The 23,995-nt window shown below is 53.0% G+C and overlaps 1 protein-coding gene across 1 annotated transcript in view; it reads left to right on the top strand.

The window, feature by feature from the left end:
* The window catches only part of LOC142908399 (sodium/glucose cotransporter 2-like), a 29,347-nt gene extending 5,682 nt beyond the window's left edge, over window positions 1–23,665 (top strand). The window contains exons 3-5 of the mRNA XM_076059011.1: window positions 1,444–1,671; window positions 16,782–16,947; window positions 23,348–23,665. Coding sequence (XP_075915126.1) covers window positions 1,444–1,671; window positions 16,782–16,947; window positions 23,348–23,649 — 696 coding nt within the window. The 3' untranslated portion in view covers window positions 23,650–23,665. The remainder of the gene's footprint in view (window positions 1–1,443; window positions 1,672–16,781; window positions 16,948–23,347) is intronic.
* The last annotated feature ends 330 nt before the right edge of the window (window positions 23,666–23,995 follow it).

Below are 23,995 nucleotides of genomic sequence, written 5' to 3'. Positions count from 1 at the left end.
TCTCCACCCACCATCTCACTTTCCACCCACCATCTTCACCCACCATCTCCACCCACCATCTCTACCCACCATCTCTCTCCACCATCTCAATCTCAACCCACCCCTCTCCGAACCCACCATCTCCACCCACCATCTCCACCCACCATCTCCACCCACCATCTCTCTCCACCATCTCTCTCCACCATCTCTCTCACCATCTCACTCTATCTCCACCCACCATCTCCACTCACCATCTCTACCATCTCCACCATCTCTCTCACATCTCACTCTCAACCCACCCCTCTCCGAACCCACCATCTCCACCCACCATCTCCACCCACCATCTCTCTCCACCATCTCACTCTCAACCCACCATCTCTCTCCACCATCTCCACCCACCATCTCTACCCACCATCTCCACCCACCATCCCTCTCCACCATCTCACTCTCAACCCACCCCTCTCCAAACCCACCATCTCCACCCACCATCTATCTCCACCCACCATCTCCACCCACCATCTCTCTCCACCCACCATATCCACCCACCATCTCTCTCCTCCATCTCTCCACCATCTCACTCTCAACCCACCCCTCTCCAAACCCACCATCTCCACCCACCATCTCTCTCCACCCACCATCCCCACCCACCATCTCCACCCACCATCTCTCTCCACCCACCATCTCCACCCACCATCTCTCTCCACCATCTCTCTCCTCCATCTCTCCACCATCTCACTCTCAACCCACCCCTCTCCAAACCCACCATCTCCACCCACCATCTCCACCCACCATCTCTCTCCACCATCTCACTCTCAACCCACCATCTCTCTCCACCATCTCCACCCACCATCTCTACCCACCATCTCCACCCACCATCCCTCTCCACCATCTCACTCTCAACCCACCCCTCTCCGAACCCACCATCTCCACCCACCATCCCTCTCCACCATCTCACTCTCAACCCACCATCTCTCTCCACCATCTCCACCCACCATCTCTACCCACCATCTCCACCCACCATCCCTCTCCACCATCTCACTCTCAACCCACCCCTCTCCGAACCCACCATCTCCACCCACCATCCCTCTCCACCATCTCCACCCACCATCTCACTCTCCACCCACCATCTCCACCAACCATCCCTCTCCACCATCTCACTCTCAACCCCCTCCTCCACCATCTCCACCCACCATCTCTCTCCACCATCTCCACCCACCATCTCACTCTCCACCCACCATCTCCACCAACCATCCCTCTCCACCATCTCACTCTCAACCCCCTCCTCCACCATCTCCACCCACCATCTCTCTCCACCATCTCCACCCACCATCTCTCTCCACCATCTCCACCCACCATCTCACTCTCCACCCACCATCTCCACCAACCATCCCTCTCCACCATCTCCCCCTCCACCCCCACCTCCCCCACCCCATCCCCCCCACTCCCCCCCCCCCCCTCTCTCAGGGTGCCTTCTGGGGCCTAATGTTCGGCCTGGCGCTGGGCCTGTCCCGTCTCATCGCCGGCTTCATCTACGGCTCCCGGAGTTGTGTCCAACAATCCTCCACCGCCTCGACGTGCCCGGCGCTGGTGTGCCGACTGCACTACCTCTACTTTGCTCTGATTCTCTTCGTTGCCACGGGTCTCGTGGCGATGGTCGTGTCCCTGCTCACGGAGCCCATCGCCGACAAGCACGTGAGTGAGGCACAACAACATCAACAACAACAGCAGCAGCAGCAGCAGCAGCAGGCGCCATTCGCCAACTAAGCGGCGGTGACGTCGCCGCGACGCTTGTGCCAGGCCACGTGCACCTTGAGGCTACCACGTGAGGTGTCGAACGCCCGCTGGCAGGAGGTCACGGGGCAGACCCAGGTGCCACGGGTCGACTGACTGAGATGACTGTGGCTGATGCACCAACTGTGCCCCCCCTACTGTGCCAAGCTGCTGTGCTTTAGTCCCCCCGGCGCTCCGCTCGTTGTTGTGAGCGTCGCTCCTCCGCCCTCCGTTGTTGTTGGAGGGCGACTGCCTCCCAAGTGCCCAGTAGCGGCGTCCTTCACGAGCCTCCTCCTGCACAGAGGCCGATCTTGACACCGCTGGTACCGGTCATCGGCAAGTCCACTCAGCTCCACGTCCTCCTGTACCACGTCACTCCATCTCTTCTCCAGCCCGTGCCGCGCCCGTTTAGCCCCCTCGATCCGGCCGAACAAAAGCGGTTTCGGCATGCGGTGGCTGGGCATGCGGGCTACATGACCCAGCCAACGCAGCCTTGCCTGCCGGAGGAGCTCACCGATGAAACTTTGTCCAGATCTTTCAAGGATTTGTGAGCTCTTCACACAATTCAGCCTGGTTAAACCCAGGATGGATCGTAGGCAGGCCAGCCTAAATGTTTCTAACTGGCGAAGGTGTTCCATTAGGGGGGGTCCACGTTTTGCAAGCGTAGAGAAGGGAGGGAATGACCGCGGCCGAGAAGACATGAAGCTTAGTGCGGAGCGACAGACCAGGTAGCTTCCACACAGCGATACGCAACCGATGAAAAGATATTGCCGCTCGACTGATTCAGAGTGAGACCTCTGCTGTTAAACCGGAGCCGGTCATGAGCACACTGCCCAGGTATGGGACACTCTCCACTCTCTCCACAACTGCCCTATCACCAATTGGGAGTTGCGGGGGTGGAGTGTCCGATGGTACAAAATACCCAGGCAGGTGCTTAATTTTGGTGGGGCTAATGGTAAGGTCCAACCTCTTAGTGGCACGCTCCAGTCTCAGCAACAGCGTCTCCAACTCCTCCTCTGAGTGTGCAGCAATTACCAGATCATTGGCATACATAACGTGGTTGAGAAATAGGGAGCCATCCCTTGACCGCACCCGGGCATCGATCAGCCTCCCATTATACCTGTACCAGATGGAAATTCCTCCAGTACAGCTATTGAAGGCTTCACGAACTACGTGGTCAAAATAGATGTTAAATAATGTGGGAGCCAGAAGACATCCCTGTCGCACACCAAGGTGTACAGGGAATGGCTCAGACTCCCGTCCACGTAGTTTTACCCGGGCATGCTCACCATCATGAAGGTCCTTAATGATCGTGAGCAGAGGGTCAGGGACTCTAAATCACAAAGTCTCGTGCCCAGGCCTACTGATGGTATAATAGGCCTTGACCAGGTCAATAAAGCAGAGATGTAGGTCTTGTTGGAATTCCCTACACCTCTACTGTCGTAGACGGACAGAAAATATGGCATCTGTGCAGGTGATGTTGAATAATCCTTGCCAGGACCTTTCCCGGCACACTGAAGAGTGAGATGCCCCTGTCGTTGTTACAGTCTGTGCGGTCGCCCTTCTTAAAGAGGGGGACCACCAGGGCATCCTTCCAATTCTGGAAAACCCGTCCAGTGGTCCAGACTGTTATGCTGTCATATAGGGCAGTCTGTGCACAAACGCTACCCTCCCTCAGCATTTTGCTTGAGAGATCATCTCTGCCCGGTGCCTTTCCTGGTCACAGACTCTGGATCGCCTTCAGTACTTCCTCAACAGATGGCACCTCAGCCAGCCACTCACAGGGGGTGACTTCTCTTTACAATATTTTAGGCACCGCAGCCTCAGCAGGGTCATGCTGAGGGATTTCCCCTCCCCCAGGACCTCACAGAAATGCTCAGCAAATCTGCAAACTTGTTCCTGGGGGTCGGAGATTGGATCACTGTTCTTTCCCCTAATGATGGTAATAGGTGTGGCGCTGCAGGTTACTTTTTTGATGAGATTAAAGAGCGATTTGTGATCGCGAGCCACTGAGGCAGAGTCCATCTCCTCAGCAACCCGCGACCACCACCCATCCTTGCAGCACCTCACGGCTCTCCGAACCTCCGAGCGAAGGCTGCGGTAAGCCTCCTCATTCTCTGACGTGGGATTCTGTAGCCAATGACAGTGGGCCTGTCGCTTTTTCTCAACCATCCTGAACACCTCCTCTGTCAGCCAGGGTCTCTGGGGAGGTCTGGACCGCGTACCCAAAGCAGCCATTGCAGCTGCATGAGTCACAGTCCTAAACCACGCCCATTTACCCTCGACATCAGGAGGAGTCGGGGACGATGCCAATCCCAGCTGCAAGCGATGATGAAATTCTCGCTTGCAACTTTCATCAGATAACTGAGACCAGGCCACTTTAGGTTGGAATGGGGTCCTGGGTGTACACCCACCACCGGAGTGGAAGAATGGCAGGCGCATCTTACAGATGACTAGTCGATGGTCAGTGGGCAGATCAGCTCCACGGTAGGTCCTGGTGTCAAGGACATGGGCTCGCATCCGCTGGTCCATCACTATGTAGTCCAGGAGATGTTCTTGCTTGGACCCAGCCCGCATCCATGATGCTGTGTGGATGCGCCGATGCCGGAACAGCGTGTTGGTAATTACAAGCCCAGAACCAGTCCACCGGACCTCCTGAACACCACAGAGATCCAGGCGGTACCGGTCCAGCTCCCCACAGAGGAGTGGCAGCCTCTCCTCCACAGTGAGCGTTCGAACATTCCACGTGGCCACACAAAGTGGTTTTTTTGTTGTATCTGGAGGAGCCCCGAGGGTAGAGATTCAATCCCCTGGGTCCGCCAATTGGGGTTTGGCCAGGAGACGTCATAGACGCCTGTCCCCCCCGGGGCCTCCGGCACAAGCTTATTAATGAGATATTTTAGTCGTGGTTTAGTGGTAATTAATTGAAGGTGGAGGGGTTACCAGCCCCTCGCACCCGTCCAGAGCTCCCGTTTAGCCACTGTGGTGGTCACAGACGCCATGAGGGGAGAGGCCAATCGGAATTGGCCCTCCCCCCACAGCACTGTCCACGACAGAGTTGCCCGTCCGGCACCGCGAGGAGGTAGGGGGTTGTCTTGTAGTGGGATACACACACAGTTAGATAGACACACAGACACACAGATACACACACAGTTAGATAGACACACAGACACACAGATACACACACAGTTAGATAGACACACAGACACATAGGTAGACACACAGATAGACACACAGTTAGATAGACACACAGACACACAGATACACACACAGTTATATAGACAGACAGACACACAGATACACACACAGTTAGATAGACACACAGACACACAGGTAGACACACAGATACACACACAGTTAGATAGACACACAGACACATAGGTAGACACACAGATAGACACACAGTTAGATAGACACACAGACACACAGATACACACAGTTAGATAGACACACAGACACACAGATACACACACAGTTAGATAGACACACAGACACACAGATACACACACAGTTAGATAGACACACAGACACACAGATACACACAGTTAGATAGACACACAGACACACAGGTAGACAAACAGTTACACACACAGTTATATAGACACACAGACAGACAGATACACACACAGTTAGATAGACACACAGATACACAGATACACACACAGTTAGATAGACACACAGACACATAGGTAGACACACAGATAGACACACAGTTAGATAGACACACAGACACACAGGTAGACACACAGTTAGATAGACACACAGACACATAGGTAGACACACAGATAGACACACAGTTAGATAGACACACAGACACACAGGTAGACACACAGTTAGATAGACACACAGACACATAGGTAGACACACAGATACACACAGTTAGATAGACACACAGACACATAGGTAGACACACAGTTAGATAGACACACAGACACATAGGTAGACACACAGATAGACACACAGTTAGATAGACACACAGACACATAGGTAGACACACAGATAGACACACAGTTAGATAGACACACAGACACACAGATACACACACAGTTAGATAGACACACAGACACACAGATACACACACAGTTAGATAGACACACAGACACACAGATACACACACAGTTAGATAGACACATAGACACACAGATACACACACAGTTAGATAGACACACAGACACACAGATACACACACAGTTAGATAGACACACAGACACATAGGTAGACACATAGATAGACACACAGTTAGATAGACACACAGACACACAGGTAGACACACAGTTACACACACAGTTAGATAGACACACAGACACACAGATACACACACAGTTAGATAGACACACAGACACATAGGTAGACACATAGATAGACACACAGTTAGATAGACACACAGACACACAGGTAGACACACAGTTACACACACAGTTAGATAGACACACAGACACACAGATACACACACAGTTAGATAGACACACAGACACACAGATACACACACAGTTAGATAGACACACAGACACATAGGTAGACACATAGATAGACACACAGTTAGATAGACACACAGACACACAGGTAGATACACAGTTACACACACAGTTAGATAGACACACAGACACACAGATACACACACAGTTAGATAGACACACAGACACACAGATACACACACAGTTAGATAGACACACAGGTAGACACACAGATACCCAGACAGTTAGATAGACACACAGACACACAGATACACACACAGTTAGATAGACACACAGACACACAGATACACACACAGTTAGATAGACACACAGACACACAGATACACACACAGTTAGATAGACACACAGACACATAGGTAGACACACAGATACACACACAGTTAGATAGACACACAGACACACAGATACACACACAGTTAGATAGACACACAGACACACAGATACACACACAGTTAGATAGACACACAGACACACAGATATACACACAGCTAGATAGACACACAGACACACAGATACACACAGTTAGATAGACACACAGACACACAGATACACACACAGCTAGATAGACACACAGACACACAGATACACACACAGTTAGATAGACACACAGACACACAGATACACACACAGTTAGATAGACACACAGACACACAGATACACACACAGTTAGATAGACACACAGACACACAGATACACACAGTTAGATAGACACACAGACACACAGATACACACACAGTTAGATAGACACACAGACACACAGATACACACACAGTTAGATAGACACACAGACACACAGGTAGACACACAGATACACACACAGTTAGATAGACACACAGACACACAGATACACACACAGTTAGATAGACACACAGACACACAGATACACACACAGTTAGATAGACACACAGGTAGACACACAGATACACACACAGTTAGATAGACACACAGACACATAGGTAGACACACAGATACACACACAGTTAGATAGACACACAGACACACAGATACACACACAGTTAGATAGACACACAGACACACAGATACACACACAGTTAGATAGACACACAGACACACAGATATACACACAGCTAGATAGACACACAGACACACAGATACACACAGTTAGATAGACACACAGACACACAGATACACACACAGCTAGATAGACACACAGACACACAGATACACACACAGTTAGATAGACACACAGACACACAGATACACACACAGTTAGATAGACACACAGACACACAGATACACACACAGTTAGATAGACACACAGACACACAGATACACACAGTTAGATAGACACACAGACACACAGATACACACACAGTTAGATAGACACACAGACACACAGATACACACACAGTTAGATAGACACACAGACACACAGGTAGACACACAGATACACACACAGTTAGATAGACACACAGACACACAGATACACACACAGTTAGATAGACACACAGACACACAGATACACACACAGTTAGATAGACACACAGGTAGACACACAGATACACACACAGTTAGATAGACACACAGACACACAGATACACACACAGTTAGATAGACACACAGGTAGACACACAGATACACACAGTTAGATAGACACACAGACACACAGATACACACACAGTTAGATAGACACACAGACACACAGATACACACACAGTTAGATAGACACAGAAACACACAGGTAGACACACAGGTACACACGCAGTTAGATAGACACACAGACACACAGATACACACACAGTTAGATAGACACACAGACACATAGGTAGACACACAGATACACACCCAGTTATATAGACACACAGACACACACAGTTAGATAGACACACAGACACATAGGTAGACACACAGATACACACACAGTTAGATAGACACACAGACACACAGGTACACACACAGTTAGATAGACACACAGACACACAGATACACACAGTTAGATAGACACACAGACACACAGATACACACACAGTTAGATAGACACACAGACACACAGATACACACACAGTTAGATAGACACACAAACACACAGGTAGACACACAGATACACACACAGTTAGATAGACACACAGACACACAGATACACACACAGTTAGATAGACACACAGACACATAGGTAGACACACAGATACACACAGTTAGATAGACACACAGACACACAGATACACACACAGTTAGATAGACACACAGACACACAGATAGACACACAGTTAGATAGACACACAGACACACAGATACACACACAGTTAGATAGACACACAAACACACAGGTAGACACACAGGTACACACGCAGTTAGATAGACACACAGACACACAGATACACACAGTTAGATAGACACACAGACACACAGATACACACACAGTTAGATAGACACACAGACACACAGATACACACACAGTTAGATAGACACATAGACACACAGATACACACACAGTTAGATAGACACACAGACACACAGATACACACAGTTAGATAGACACACAGACACATAGGTAGACACACAGATACACACACAGTTAGATAGACACACAGACACACAGATACACACACAGTTAGATAGACACACAGACACACAGATACACACACAGTTAGATAGACACACAGACACACAGATATACACACAGCTAGATAGACACACAGACACATAGATACACACAGTTAGATAGACACACAGACACACAGATACACACACAGCTAGATAGACACACAGACACACAGATACACACACAGTTAGATAGACACACAGACACACAGATACACACACAGTTAGATAGACACACAGACACACAGATACACACACAGTTAGATAGACACACAGACACACAGATACACACAGTTAGATAGACACACAGACACACAGATACACACACAGTTAGATAGACACACAGACACACAGATACACACACAGTTAGATAGACACACAGACACACAGGTAGACACACAGATACACACACAGTTAGATAGACACACAGACACACAGATACACACACAGTTAGATAGACACACAGACACACAGATACACACACAGTTAGATAGACACACAGGTAGACACACAGATACACACATAGTTAGATAGACACACAGACACACAGATACACACACAGTTAGATAGACACACAGGTAGACACAAAGATACACACAGTTAGATAGACACACAGACACACAGATACACACACAGTTAGATAGACACACAGACACACAGATACACACACAGTTAGATAGACACAGAAACACACAGGTAGACACACAGGTACACACGCAGTTAGATAGACACACAGACACACAGATACACACACAGTTAGATAGACACACAGACACATAGGTAGACACACAGATACACACACAGTTATATAGACACACAGACACACACAGTTAGATAGACACACAGACACATAGGTAGACACACAGATACACACACAGTTAGATAGACACACAGACACACAGGTACACACACAGTTAGATAGACACACAGACACACAGATACACACAGTTAGATAGACACACAGACACACAGATACACACACAGTTAGATAGACACACAGACACACAGATACACACACAGTTAGATAGACACACAAACACACAGGTAGACACACAGATACACACACAGTTAGATAGACACACAGACACACAGATACACACACAGTTAGATAGACACACAGACACATAGGTAGACACACAGATACACACAGTTAGATAGACACACAGACACACAGATACACACACAGTTAGATAGACACACAGACACACAGATAGACACACAGTTAGATAGACACACAGACACACAGATACACACACAGTTAGATAGACACACAAACACACAGGTAGACACACAGGTACACACGCAGTTAGATAGACACACAGACACACAGATACACACAGTTAGATAGACACACAGACACACAGATACACACAGTTAGATAGACACACAGACACACAGATACACACGCAGTTAGATACACACAAACACACAGATACACACACAGTTAGATAGACACACAGACACACAGATACACACACAGTTAGATAGACACACAGACACACAGATACACACAGTTAGATAGACACACAGACACACAGATACACACACAGTTAGATAGACACACAGACACACAGGTAGACAAACAGTTACACACACAGTTAGATAGACACACAGACACACAGATACACACACAGTTAGATAGACACACAGACACATAGGTAGACACACAGATACACACAGTTAGATAGACACACAGACACACAGATACACACACAGTTAGATATACACACAGACACACAGGTAGACAAACAGATACACACACAGTTAGATAGACACACAGACACACAGGTAGACACACAGATACACACACAGTTAGATAGACACACAGACACACAGATACACACACAGTTAGATAGACACACAGACACACAGATACACACAGTTAGATAGACACACAAACACACAGGTAGACACACAGGTACACACACAGTTAGATAGACACACAGACACACAGATACACACACAGTTAGATAGACACACAGACACACAGATACACACACAGTTAGATAGACACACAGACACACAGATACACACACAGTTAGATAGACACACAGACACACAGGTAGACACACAGATACACACAGTTAGATAGACACACAAACACACAGGTAGACACACAGATACACACACAGTTAGATAGACACACAGACACACAGATACACACACAGTTAGATAGACACAGAGACACACAGGTAGACACACAGATACACACACAGTTAGATAGACACACAGACACACAGATACACACACAGTTAGATAGACACACAGACACATAGGTAGACACACAGATAGACACACAGTTAGATAGACACACAAACACACAGATACACACACAGTTAGATAGAGACACAAACACACAGGTAGACACACAGGTACACACACAGTTAGATAGACACACAGACACACAGATACACACACAGTTAGATAGACACACAAACACACAGATACACACACAGTTAGATAGACACACAGACACACAGATAGACACACAGATACACACACAGTTAGATAGACACACAGACACACAGATACACACACAGTTAGATAGACACACAGACACACAGGTAGACACACAGATACACACACAGTTAGATAGACACACAGACACACAGATACACACACAGTTAGATAGACACACAGACACACAGATAGACACACAGATAGACACACAGTTAGATAGACACACAGACACACAGGTACACACGCAGTTAGATAGACACACAGACACACAGATACACACACAGTTAGATAGACACACAGACACACAGGTAGACACACAGTTAGATAGACACACAGACACACAGGTAAACACAGATACACACACAGTTAGATAGACACACAGACACACAGATACACACACAGTTAGATAGACACACAGACACACAGATACACACACAGTTAGATAGACACACAGACACACAGATAGACACACAGATACACACACAGTTAGATAGACACACAGACACACAGATACACACACAGTTAGATAGACACACAGACACACAGATAGACATACAGATACACACACAGCTAGATAGACACACAGACACACAGATACACACACACAGTTAGATACACACAGACACACAGGTAGACAAACAGTTACACACACAGTTAGATAGACACACAGACACACAGATAGACACACAGATACACACAGTTAGATAGACACACAGACAAACAGGTAGACACACAGATAGACACACAGATAGCTAGACACACAGATAGATCAAAGACAAAGATCCCCCTTATAGCCTTGACAGACTGTAGGGGCAAGTGCTGTTAGCGAGCACCTATGAAGGCCGGAACGGTACACGAGGCGGTGGGTGGCCAACACCACGCCCGACCGCCTTTGTCTTCCTAGTGGCAATGTTTTTATCCACCGCACCAGGTACTCATTTGAGGCTGAGTCGACCTAGGGGAGGCCCGGGACCGGTTCAGATAATCGTCACTGGTGGTGTTGGCCGTGAGCGGGAATCGAACCCGGGTCGCCAGGTTCATAGCGCAGCGTAGCGCTAACCGCTACACCCACCACTCCCCAGACAAACACACCCACACACAGTGACACACACGTAGACACACACAGATAGACACACACACACACACAGTGACACACACATAGACACACACAGATAGACAGACACACACACAGTGACACACACAGATAGATAGACACACACACCTACACACAGTGACACACACATAGACACACACAGATAGACACACACACACACCCACACACAGTGACACACACATGGACACACACAGATAGACAGACACAGACACACACACACAGTGACAACAACAACAACAACAACAACCGCCATTCGCCACTAAGTGGCGGTGACGTCACCACGACGCTTGTGCCAGGCTATGTGCACCCTGAGGCCACGTGAAGTGTCGAACGCCCGCTGGCAGGAGGTCACGGGGCAGACCCAGGTGCCACGGGTCGACTGACTGAGATGACTGGCTGATGCACCACCTGTGCCCCCTACTGTGCCAACCTGCTGTGCTTTAGCCACCCGGCGCTCCGCTCGCTGTTGTGAGCGTCGCTCCTCCGCCCTCCGTTGTTGTTGGAGGGCGACTGCCTCCAACTGCCCAGTAGCATCCTTCACGAGCCTCCTCCACAGAGGCCGATCTTGACACCGCTGGTACCAGTCATCGGCAAGTCCACTCAGCTCCATGTCCTCCTGTACCACATCACTCCATCTCTTCTCTAGCCCGTGCCGCGCCCGCTTAGCCCCCTCAATCCGGCCAAACAAAAGCTGTTTCGGCATGCGGTGGCTGGGCATGCGGGCTACATGACCCAGCCATCGCAGCCTTGCCTGCCGGAGGAGCTCACCGATGGGACCCTGCCCAGATCTTTCAAGGATTTGTGAGCTCCTCACACAATCCAGTCTGGTTAAACCCAGGATGGATCGTAGGCAGGCCAGCCTAAATGTTTCTAACCGGCGAAGATGTTCCATTAGGGGGGTCCACGTTTCGCAAGCGTAGAGAAGGGAGGGAATGACCGTGGCCGAGAAGACCTGAAGTTTAGTGCGGAGCGACAGACCAGGTAGCTTCCACACAGCGTTACGCAACCGATGAAAAGATATTGCCGCTCGACTGATTCGGAGTGAGACCTCTGCTGTTAAACTGGAGCCAGTCATAAGCACACTGCCCAGGTATGGGAAACTCTCCACTCTCTCCACAACTGCCCCATCACCGATTGGGAGTTGTGGGGGTGGAGTGTCCGATGGTACAAAATACCCAGGCAGGTGCTTAGTTTTGGTGGGGCTGATGGTAAGGCCCCACCTCTTAGTGGCACGCTCCAGTCTCAGCAGCAGCGTCTCCAACTCCTCCTCTGACTGAGCAGCTATTACCAAGTCATCAGCATACATAACGTGGTTGAGCAATAGGGAGCCATCCCTTGACCGCACCCGGGCATCGATTAGCCTCCCATTATATCTGTACCATATGGAGATTCCCCCGGTACAGCTATTGAAGGCTTCACGAACTACGTGGTCAAAATAGATGTTAAATAATGTGGGAGCCAGAGGACATCCCTGTCGCACCCCAAGGTGTACAGGGAATGGCTCTGACTCCCGGCCACGTAGTTTTACCCGGGCCCGCTCACCATCATGAAGGTCCTTAATGATCGTGAGCAGAGGGTCAGGTACTCCAAAAGCACGAAGAACGACCCAGAGCCCAGGCCTACTGATGGTATCATAGGCCTTGACCAGGTCAATAAAGCAGAGATGTAGGTCTTGTTGGAATTCCCTACACCTCTGCTGTAGCAGACGGACAGAAAATATGGCATCTGTGCAAGACCGCCCTTTCCTGAAACCACATTGGGGCTCCGCAAGCCTCTCCTCAGCGTGCCTGGCAAGGCGATGCTGAATAATCCTTGCCAGGACCTTTCCCGGCACACTGAGGAGTGAGATGCCCCTGTAGTTGTTACAGTCTGTGCGGTCCCCCTTCTTAAAAAGGGGGACCACCAGGGCATCCTTCCAATCCTGCGGAACCCGTCCAGTGGTCCAGACTGTTGTTATGATGTCATATAGGGCAGTCTGTGCGCAAACGCCACCCTCCCTCAGCATTTCGCTTGGGAGATCATCTCTGCCCGCTGCCTTTCCTGGTCTCAGACTCCGTATCGCCTTCAATACTTCCTCAGCAGATGGCACCTCAGCCAGCCACTCACATGGGGTGACTTCATCCAATATTTGAGGCACCGCAGCCTCAGCAGGGTCATCCTCACTTTGTGCCACGATGTTTTCCTGGCTGAGGGATTTTCCCTCCCCCAGGACCTCACAGAAATGCTCAGCAAATCTGCGAACCTGTTCCTGGGGGTCGGAAATTGGATCACCGTTTTTTCCCCTAATGATGGTAATAGGTGTGGCGCTGCAGGTTACTTTTTTGATGGAGTTAAATAGAGATTTGTGATCACGGGCCACTGAGGCAGACTCCATCTCCTCAGCAACCCGCGACCACCACCCATCCTTGCAGCGCCTCACGGCTCTCCGAACCTCCGAGCGAAGGCTGCGGTAAGCCTCCTCATTCTCTGACGTGGGATTCTGTAGCCGATGACAGTGGGCCTGTCGCTTTTTCTCAACCATCGTGAACAACTCCTCTGTCATCCAGGGTGTCTGGGGAGGTCTGGACCGCGTACCCAAAGCAGCCATTGCAGCTGCATGAGTCACAGTCCTAAACCTCGCCCATTTACCCTCGACATCAGGAGGAGTCGGGGACGATACCAATCCCAGCCGCAAGCGATGATGAAATTCTCGCTTGCAACTTTCATCAGATAACTGAGACCAGGCCACTTTAGGTTGGAATGGGGTCCTGGGTGTACACCCACCACCGGAGTGGAAAAATGGCAGGCGCATCTTACAGATGACTAGTCGATGGTCAGAGGGCAGATCAGCTCCACGGTAGGTCCTGGTGTCAAGGACATGGGCTCGCATTCGCTGGTCCGTCACTATGTAGTCCAGCAGATGTTCTTGCTTGGACCCGGCATGCATCCATGATGTTGTGTGGATGCGCCGATGCCGGAACAGCGTGTTGGTAATTACAAGCCCATGGGCTGCACAAAAATCTAGCAGCCTCCTACCGTTGTTATTGAGCTGATCTGGCCCATGCCCTCCAATCACTCCAGACCAGGTGCCAGTATCATGACCAACTCGGGCATTGAAGTCACCCAACATGATGACTCTATCCCGAGGGGCCACTTTAGCCAGCACCTGTGACAGGAGGTCATAGAAGGCATCTGACTCATCGGCTTTGCCTGCATCCCTCCACGGATGTTCATCTTCGGGGTGGGCATAAGTAACCACGACCACCATTCCTCGCCTCCGGTTGATGGGAAGGCGAGCCCAAAGTAGCCTGGGGCTTACAGCTTCCCACACCTCACCGCCACGCTCCCACGCCCCCTTCATTCTTTTGTTCAAAAGAAGACCCACACCCTGTTGTTTGGCGGTCTGCTGCCCCGAGTAGAGGACTGTCCACCCCTCATGGTGGCAGGAGCCAGAGCCGGTCCACCGGACCTCCTGAATGCCGCATAGATCCAGGCGGTACCGGTCCAGCTCCCAACAGAGGAGTGGCAGCCTCTCCTCTGCAGTGAGCGTTCGAACATTCCACGTGGCCAACCGTAGTGGCTTTTCGTTGTTTCTGGAGTAGCCCCGAGGGTAGGTATTCAATCTCCTGGCTCCGCCAATTGGGGTTTGGCCAGGAGACGTCATAGACGCCTGGCCCCCCGGGGCCTCCGGCACAAGCTTAGTTGTTACATATTTCAGTTTAATTCGTAGTTTCGTGGTAATTAATTGAAGGTGGAGGGGTTACCAGCCCCTCGCACCCGTCCAGAGCCCCCGTTTAGCCCCTGTGGTGGACACATATGCCATGAGGGGAGGAGCCAATCAAAATTGGATCTCCCCCCACAGCGCTGTCCACGACAGAGTTGCCCGTCCGGCACCGCGAGGAGGTAGGGGGTTGTTTTGCCGGACAAGTGACACACACATAGACACACACAGATAGATAGACACACACACCCACACACAGATATACACAGATTGATGATGCTGCTGATGATGCTGATGTGTGCTGCTGATGATGCTGATGATGATGCTGATGATGGTGCTGCTGCTGATGATGATGATGCTGATGATGGTGCTGCTGATGATGATGATGCTGATGATGATGGTGCTGCTGATGATGCTGATAATGCTGCTACTGCTGCTGCTGTTGCTACTGCTGCTGATGATGATGCTGCTGCTGCTGCTACTGCTGCTGCTGATGATGCTGATGATGCTACTGATGATGCTGATGATGATGCTGATGATGCTGCTGATGATGCTGATGATGATGCTGATGATGCTAATGATGATGCTGCTGCTGCTACTGCTGCTGATGATAATGCTGATGATGCTGCTGATGATGCTGATGATGTCGCTGATGATGATGATGCTGATGATGACGCTGATGATGATGATGCTGATGATGACGCTGATGTGTTCCGCACAGTTGCACAGGCTCGTGTACAGCCTCAGGAGGAGCAAAGAACCCCGGGTGGATTTGGACATGGAGGAGGAGGTGGAGGAGGTGGAGGAGGTGGTGGTGAAGGAGGTGGTGAAGGAGGTGGTGGAGGAGGTGGTGGAGTTGGGAGCAACGCCCCAAAAAGCAGCAGAAGGTAAACCGGTGCCTGTGTTCGCGAGTTGAACTTCAGTTTGGTATAGTGGTGTAGTGTATAGTGTAGTGTATAGTGTAGTGTGTAGTGTATAGTATAGTGTAGTGTATAGTGTAGTGTGTAGTGTAGTGTATAGTGTAGTGTATAGTATAGTGCAGTGTATAGTGTAGTGTGTAGTGTAGTGTGTAGTCTAGTGCATAGTGTAATGTGTAGTGTAGTGTATAGTGTAGTGTATAGTGTAGTGTGTAGTGTAGTGTATAGTGTAGTGTATAGTGTAGTGTGTAGTGTGTAGCGTAGTGTATGGTGTAGTGTATGGTGTAGTGTATGGTGTAGTGTATAGTAGTGTATAGTGTAGTGTGTAGTGTAGTGTATAGTGTAGTGTATAGTGGTGTAGTGTATAGTGTAGTGTATAGTGTAGTGTATAGTGTAGTGTATAGTGTAGTGTATAGTGTAGTGTATAGTGTATGGTGTAGTGTATAGTGTAGTGTAGTGTATAGTGTAGTGTATAGTGTATAGTGTCCATCCAGCCACACCACGGTAGAACTAGACGCGGTGTTCACCCAGCCACACCACGGTAGAACTAGACGCGGTGTTCACTCAGCCACACCACGGTAGAACTAGACGCGGTGTTCACTCAGCCACACCACGGTAGAACTAGACGCGGAGTTCACTCAGCCACACCACGGTAGAACTAGACGGTGTTCACTCAGCCACACCACGGTAGAACTAGACGGTGTTCACTCAGCCACACCACGGTAGAACTAGACGCGGTGACTACTCAGCCACACCACGGTAGAAATAGACGCGGTGACTACTCAGCCACACCACGGTAGAACTAGACGCGGTGACTACTCAGCCACACCACGGTAGAACTAGACGCGGTGACTACTCAGCCACACCACGGTAGAACTAGACGCGGTGACTACTCAGCCACACCACGGTAGAACTAGACGCGGTGTTCACTCAGCCACACCACGGTAGAACTAGATGCGGTGTTCACTCAGCCACACCACGGTAGAACTAGATGCGGTGTTCACTCAGCCACGCCACGGTAGAACTAGACGCGGTGACTACTCAGCCACACCACGGTAGAACTAGACGCGGTGTTCACTCAGCCACACCACGGTAGAACTAGACGCGGTGTTCACTAAACCACACCACGGTAGAACTAGACGCGGTGTCCACTCAGCCACGGTAGAACTAGACGCGGTGTTCACCCAGTCACGGTAGAACTAGACGCGGTGTTCACCCAGTCACGGTAGAACTAGACGCGGTGACTACTCAGCCACACCACGGTAGAACTAGACGCGGTGTTCACCCAGTCACGGTAGAACTAGACGCGGTGTTCACCCAGTCACGGTAGAACTAGACGCGGTGACTACTCAGCCACACCACGGTAGAACTAGACGCGGTGTTCACCCAGTCACGGTAGAACTAGACGCGGTGTTCACTCAGCCACACCACGGTAGAACTAGACGCGGTGACTACTCAGCCACACCACGGTAGAACTAGACGCGGTGTTCACTCAGCCATGCCACGGTAGAACTAGACGCGGTGTTCACTCAGCCACACCACGGTAGAACTAGACGCGGTGTTCACTCAGCCACGCCACGGTAGAACTAGACGCGGTGTTCACTCAGCCACACCACGGTAGAACTAGACGTGGTGTTCACTCAACCACACCACGGTAGAACTAGACGCGGTGTTTACTCAGCCACACCACGGTAGAACTAGACGCGGTGTTCACTCAGCCACACCACGGTAGAACTAGACGCGGTGTTCACTCAGCCACACCACGGTAGAACTAGACGCGGTGTTTACTCAGCCACCCCACGGTAGAACTAGACGCGGTGTTCACTCAGCCACACCACGGTAGAACTAGACGCGGTGTTCACTCAGCCACACCACGGTAGAACTAGACGCGGTGTCCACTCAGCCACACCACGGTAGAACTAGACGCGGTGTTCACTCAGCCACACCACGGTAGAACTAGACGCGGTGTTCACTCAGCCACGGTAGAACTAGACGCGGGGTTCACTCAGCCACACCACGGTAGAACTAGACGCGGTGTTCACTCAGCCACGCCACGGTAGAACTAGACGCGGTGTTCACTCAGCCACACCACGGTAGAACTAGACGCGGTGTTCACTCAGCCACACCACGGTAGAACTAGACGCGGTGATCACTCAGCCACGCCACGGTAGAACTAGACGCGGTGTTCACTAAGCCACACCACGGTAGAACTAAACGCGGTGTTCACTCAGCCACACCACGGTAGAACTAGACGCGGTGTTCACTCAGCCACACCACGGTAGAACTAGACGCGGTGTTCACTCAGCCACACCACGGTAGAACTAGATGCGGTGTTCACTCAGCCACACCACGGTAGAACTAGACGCGGTGTTCACTCAGCCACGGTAGAACTAGACGCGGTGTTCACTCAGCCACACCACGGTAGAACTAGACGCGGTGTTCACTCAGCCACACCAAAGTAGAACTAGACGCGGTGTTCACTCAGCCACACCACGGTAGAACTAGATGCGGTGTTCACCCAGCCACACCACGGTAGAACTAGACGTGGTGATCACTCAGCCACACCACGGTAGAACTAGACGCGGTGTTCACTCAGCCACACCACGGTAGAACTAGACGCGGTGACTACTCAGCCACACCACGGTAGAACTAGACGCGGTGTTCACTCAGCCACACCACGGTAGAACTAGACGCGGTGTTCACTCAGCCACACCACGGTAGAACTAGACGCGGTGACTACTCAGCCACACCACGGTAGAACTAGACGCGGTGTTCACTCAGCCACACCACGGTAGAACTAGACCCGGTGTTCACTCAGCCACACCATGGTAGAACTAGACGCGGTGTTCACTCAGCCACACCACGGTAGAACTAGACCCGGTGTTCACTCAGCCACACCACGGTAGAACTAGACCCGGTGTTCACTCAGCCACACCACGGTAGAACTAGACGCGGTGTTCACTCAGCCACGGTAGAACTAGACGCGGTGTTCACTCAGCCACACCACGGTAGAACTAGACGCGGTGACTACTCAGCCACACCACGGTAGAACTAGACGCGGTGTTCACTTAGCCACACCACGGTAGAACTAGACGTGGTGTTCACTCAGCCACACCATGGTAGAACTAGACGCGGTGTTCACTCAGCCACACCACGGTAGAACTAGACGCGGTGTTCACTCAGCCACACCACGGTAGAACTAGACGCGGTGACTACTCAGCCACACCATGGTAGAACCAGACGCGGTGTTCACTCAGCCACACCACAGTAGAACTAGACGCGGTGTTCACTCAGCCACGGTAGAACTAGACGCGGTGTTCACTCAGCCACGGTAGAACTAGACGCGGTGTTCACTCAGCCACACCACGGTAGAACTAGACGCAGTGTTCACTCAGCCACACCATGGTAGAACTAGACGCGGTGTTCACTCAGCCACGGTAGAACTAGACGCGGTGTTCACTCAGCCACACCACGGTAGAACTAGATGCGGTGTTCACTCAGCCACACCACGGTAGAACTAGACGCGGTGTTTACTCAGCCACACCACGGTAGAACTAGACGCGGTGTTCACTCAGCCACACCACGGTAGAACTAGACGCGGTGACTACCCCGCCACACCACGGTAGAACTAGACGCGGTGTTCACTCAGCCACACCACGGTAGAACTAGACGCGGTGACTACTCAGCCACACCACGGTAGAACTAGACGCGGTGTTCACTCAGCCACACCACGGTAGAACTAGACGCGGTGTTCACTCAGCCACACCACGGTAGAACTAGACGCGGTGACTACTCAGCCACACCATGTGACCGCCCCTCAACCCCGCCCACTTTCCAGGCTCCTCGAGCCCCTTCTAGAATATTCCAGAGAGCCCCTCAGAACCACGTGACTGCCCCTCAGCCCCGCCCACTTTCCAGGCTCCTCCTTCTAGAATGTTCCAGAGAGCCCCTCTGAACCACGTGACCGCCCCTCGGCCCCGCCCACCTTCCAGGCTCTGCCCCTCAGCCCCACCCACTTTCCAGGCTCCGCCCTTACGCCCCACCCACTTTCCAGGCTCCTCGAGCCCCTTCTAGAATGATACTGAGAGCCCCTCAGAACCACGTGACCGCCTCTCGGCCCCGCCCACCTTTCAGGCTCCGCCCCTCAGCCCCGCCCACTTTCCAGGCTAAGCCCCTCGGCCCCGCCCACTTTCCAGGCTCCTCGAGACCCTTCTGGAATGTTCCAGAGAGCCCCTCAGGACCACGTGACCTCCCCTCGGCTCCGCCCACTTTCCAGGCTCCTCCTTCCAAAATGTTCCTGAGAGCCCCTCAGAACCACGTGACCTCCCCTCAGCCCCACCCACTTTCCAGGCTCCTCGATCCCCTTCTAGAATGTTCCTGAGAGCCCCTCAGAACCATGTGACCGCCCCTCAGCCCCACCCACCTTCCAGGCTCCGCCCCTCAGCCCCGCCCACTTTCCAGGCTCCTCCTTCTAAAATGTTCCTGAGAGCCCCTCAGAACCATGTGACCGCCCCCTCGGCCCCGCCCACTTTCCAAGCTCCTCCTTCTAGAATGTTCCTGAGAGCCCCTCAGAATCACGTGACGCCCCCTCGGCTCCGCCCACTTTCCAGGCTCCTCCTTCCAAAATGTTCCTAAGAGCCCCTCAGAACCACGTGACCTCCCCTCGGCTCCGCCCACTTTCCAAGCTCCTCGAGCCCCTTCTAGAATGTTCCAGAGAGACCCTCAGAATCACGTGACCTCCCCCTCGGCCCCGCCCACTTTCCAGGCTCCGCCCCTCAGCCCCGCCCACCTTCCAGGCTCCTCCTACTAGAATGTTCCAGAGAGACCCTCAGAACCATGTGACCGCCCCTCAGCCCCACCCACCTTCCAGGCTCCGCCCCTCAGCCCCGCCCACTTTCCAGGCTCCTCCTTCTAGAATGTTCCAGAGAGCCCCTCAGAACCACGTGACCGCCTCTCGGCCCCGCCCACCTTTCAGGCTCCGCCCCTCAGCCCCGCCCACTTTCCAGGCTCCTCCTACTAGAATGTTCCAGAGAGACCCTCAGAACCATGTGACCTCCCCCTCGGCCCCGCCCACTTTCCAGGCTTCCGCCCCTCAGCCCCGCCCACTTTCCAGGCTCCTCCTTCTAGAATGTTCCAGAGAGCCCCTCAGAACCACGTGACCGCCTCTCGGCCCCGCCCACCTTTCAGGCTCCGCCCCTCAGCCCCGCCCACTTTCCAGGCTCCTCCTACTAGAATGTTCCAGAGAGACCCTCAGAACCATGTGACCTCCCCCTCGGCCCCGCCCACTTTCCAGGCTTCCGCCCCTCAGCCCCGCCCACTTTCCAGGCTCCTCCTTCTAGAATGTTCCAGAGAGCCCCTCAGAACCACGTGACTGCCCCCTAGGCCCCCGTTCACCGGTGCCCCCCCCCCCCCAGTATCGTCTGGTGCCGTGGCAACAGGTCAGCCAGAGCGTCATCCACCCACACCACCACCACCACCCACACCACCCACACCACCCACACCACCACCCACACCACCCACACCACCCACACCACCCACACCACCTCCCACACCACCACCACCCACACCACCCACACCACCAACACCACCCCCTCCACCCCCTCCACCCCCTCCACCCACTCCACCACCACCACCCCCTCCACCCACACCACCCACACCACCACCACCCACACCACCACCCACACCACCACCACCCACACCACCCACACCACCACCACCCACACCACCCACACCACCACCACCACCCACACCACTCACACCACCATCCACACCACCCACACCACCACCCACACCACCACCACCCACACCACCCACACCACCACCACCCACACCACCCACACCACCACCACCACCCACACCACTCACACCACCATCCACACCACCACCCACACCACCCACACCACCCACACCCCCTCTGCCCCTCCCCCTTTGCTCCTCCCCCTAACCCCCCCCACCCGTCACCCCCACCCCCTCTGCCCCTCCCCCCACCCTCCCCCTTTTCTCCTCCCCCTAACCCCCACCCCCCACCCACCCCCCCCACCCCCTCTGCCCCTCCCCCCACCCTCCCCCTTTGCTCCTCCCCCTAACCCCCACCCCCCACCCATCACCCCCACCCCCCCCACCCCCTCTGCCCCTCCCCCCACCCTCCCCCTTTGCTCCTCCCCCCTAACCCCCACCCACCCCCACCCCCCCCCACCCCCTCTGCCCCTCCCCCCACCCTCCCCCTTTGCTCCTCCCCCTAACCCCCACCCCCCACCCCCCCCACCCCCTCTGCCCCTCCCCCCACCCTCCCCCTTTGCTCCTCCCCCTAACCCCCACCCCCCACCCCCACCCCCCCCACCCCCTCTGCCCCTCCCCCCACCCTCCCCAGTCTCCTCCCCAGGCCTCGCTCGCCGCTTCGTCGGCTGGTTCTGTGGCCTGGGAGACGCCGACGACGACGCTGCTGCGGAGCCCCCTGGTGGAGGAGGTGCAGGAGGGCCCCCTGGTGGAGGTGGTGGTGCAGGAGGGCCCCCTGGTGGAGGTGGAGGTACAGGAGGGCCCCCTGGTGGAGAAGGAGGAGGAGGGGCCATCTGTGACGTCATCGGCGAGCAGGTCACGTGGCGCCGCGTCACCGACGCCAATGGCGCGCTGCTCACGTGCGTCGCCATCTTCTGCTGGGCCTACTACGCCTAGCCGGGGGTGGACGTCGGGGGTGGACGTCGGGGGGTGGACGTCGGGGGTGGACGTCCGGGGGGGTGGACGTCGGGGGGTGGACGTCGGGGGGTGGACGTCCGGGGGGGTGGACGTCGGGGGTGGACGTCCGGGGGGGTGGACGTCCGGGGTGGACGTCGGGGGTGGACGTCGGGGGTGGACGTCGGGGGTGGACGTCGGGGGTGGACGTCGGGGGGGTGGACGTCGGGGGGTGGACGTCGGGGGTGGACGTCGGGGGTGGACGTCGGGGGACGACGTCGGGGGTGGACGTCGGGGGTGGACGTCGGGGGGTGGACGTCGGGGGTGGACGTCGGGGGTGGACGTCGGG

This window comes from Petromyzon marinus (assembly GCF_048934315.1).
Source record: "Petromyzon marinus isolate PM22_M1 ecotype Great Lakes invasive population chromosome 83 unlocalized genomic scaffold, UKy_Petmar_22M1.pri1.0 chr83_unloc.4, whole genome shotgun sequence".
In the NCBI taxonomy this organism is placed as follows: domain Eukaryota; kingdom Metazoa; phylum Chordata; class Hyperoartia; order Petromyzontiformes; family Petromyzontidae; genus Petromyzon; species Petromyzon marinus.
The sequence above is the reverse complement of the archived record's forward strand: the minus strand, read 5'-3'. Positions and strand labels throughout refer to the sequence as shown.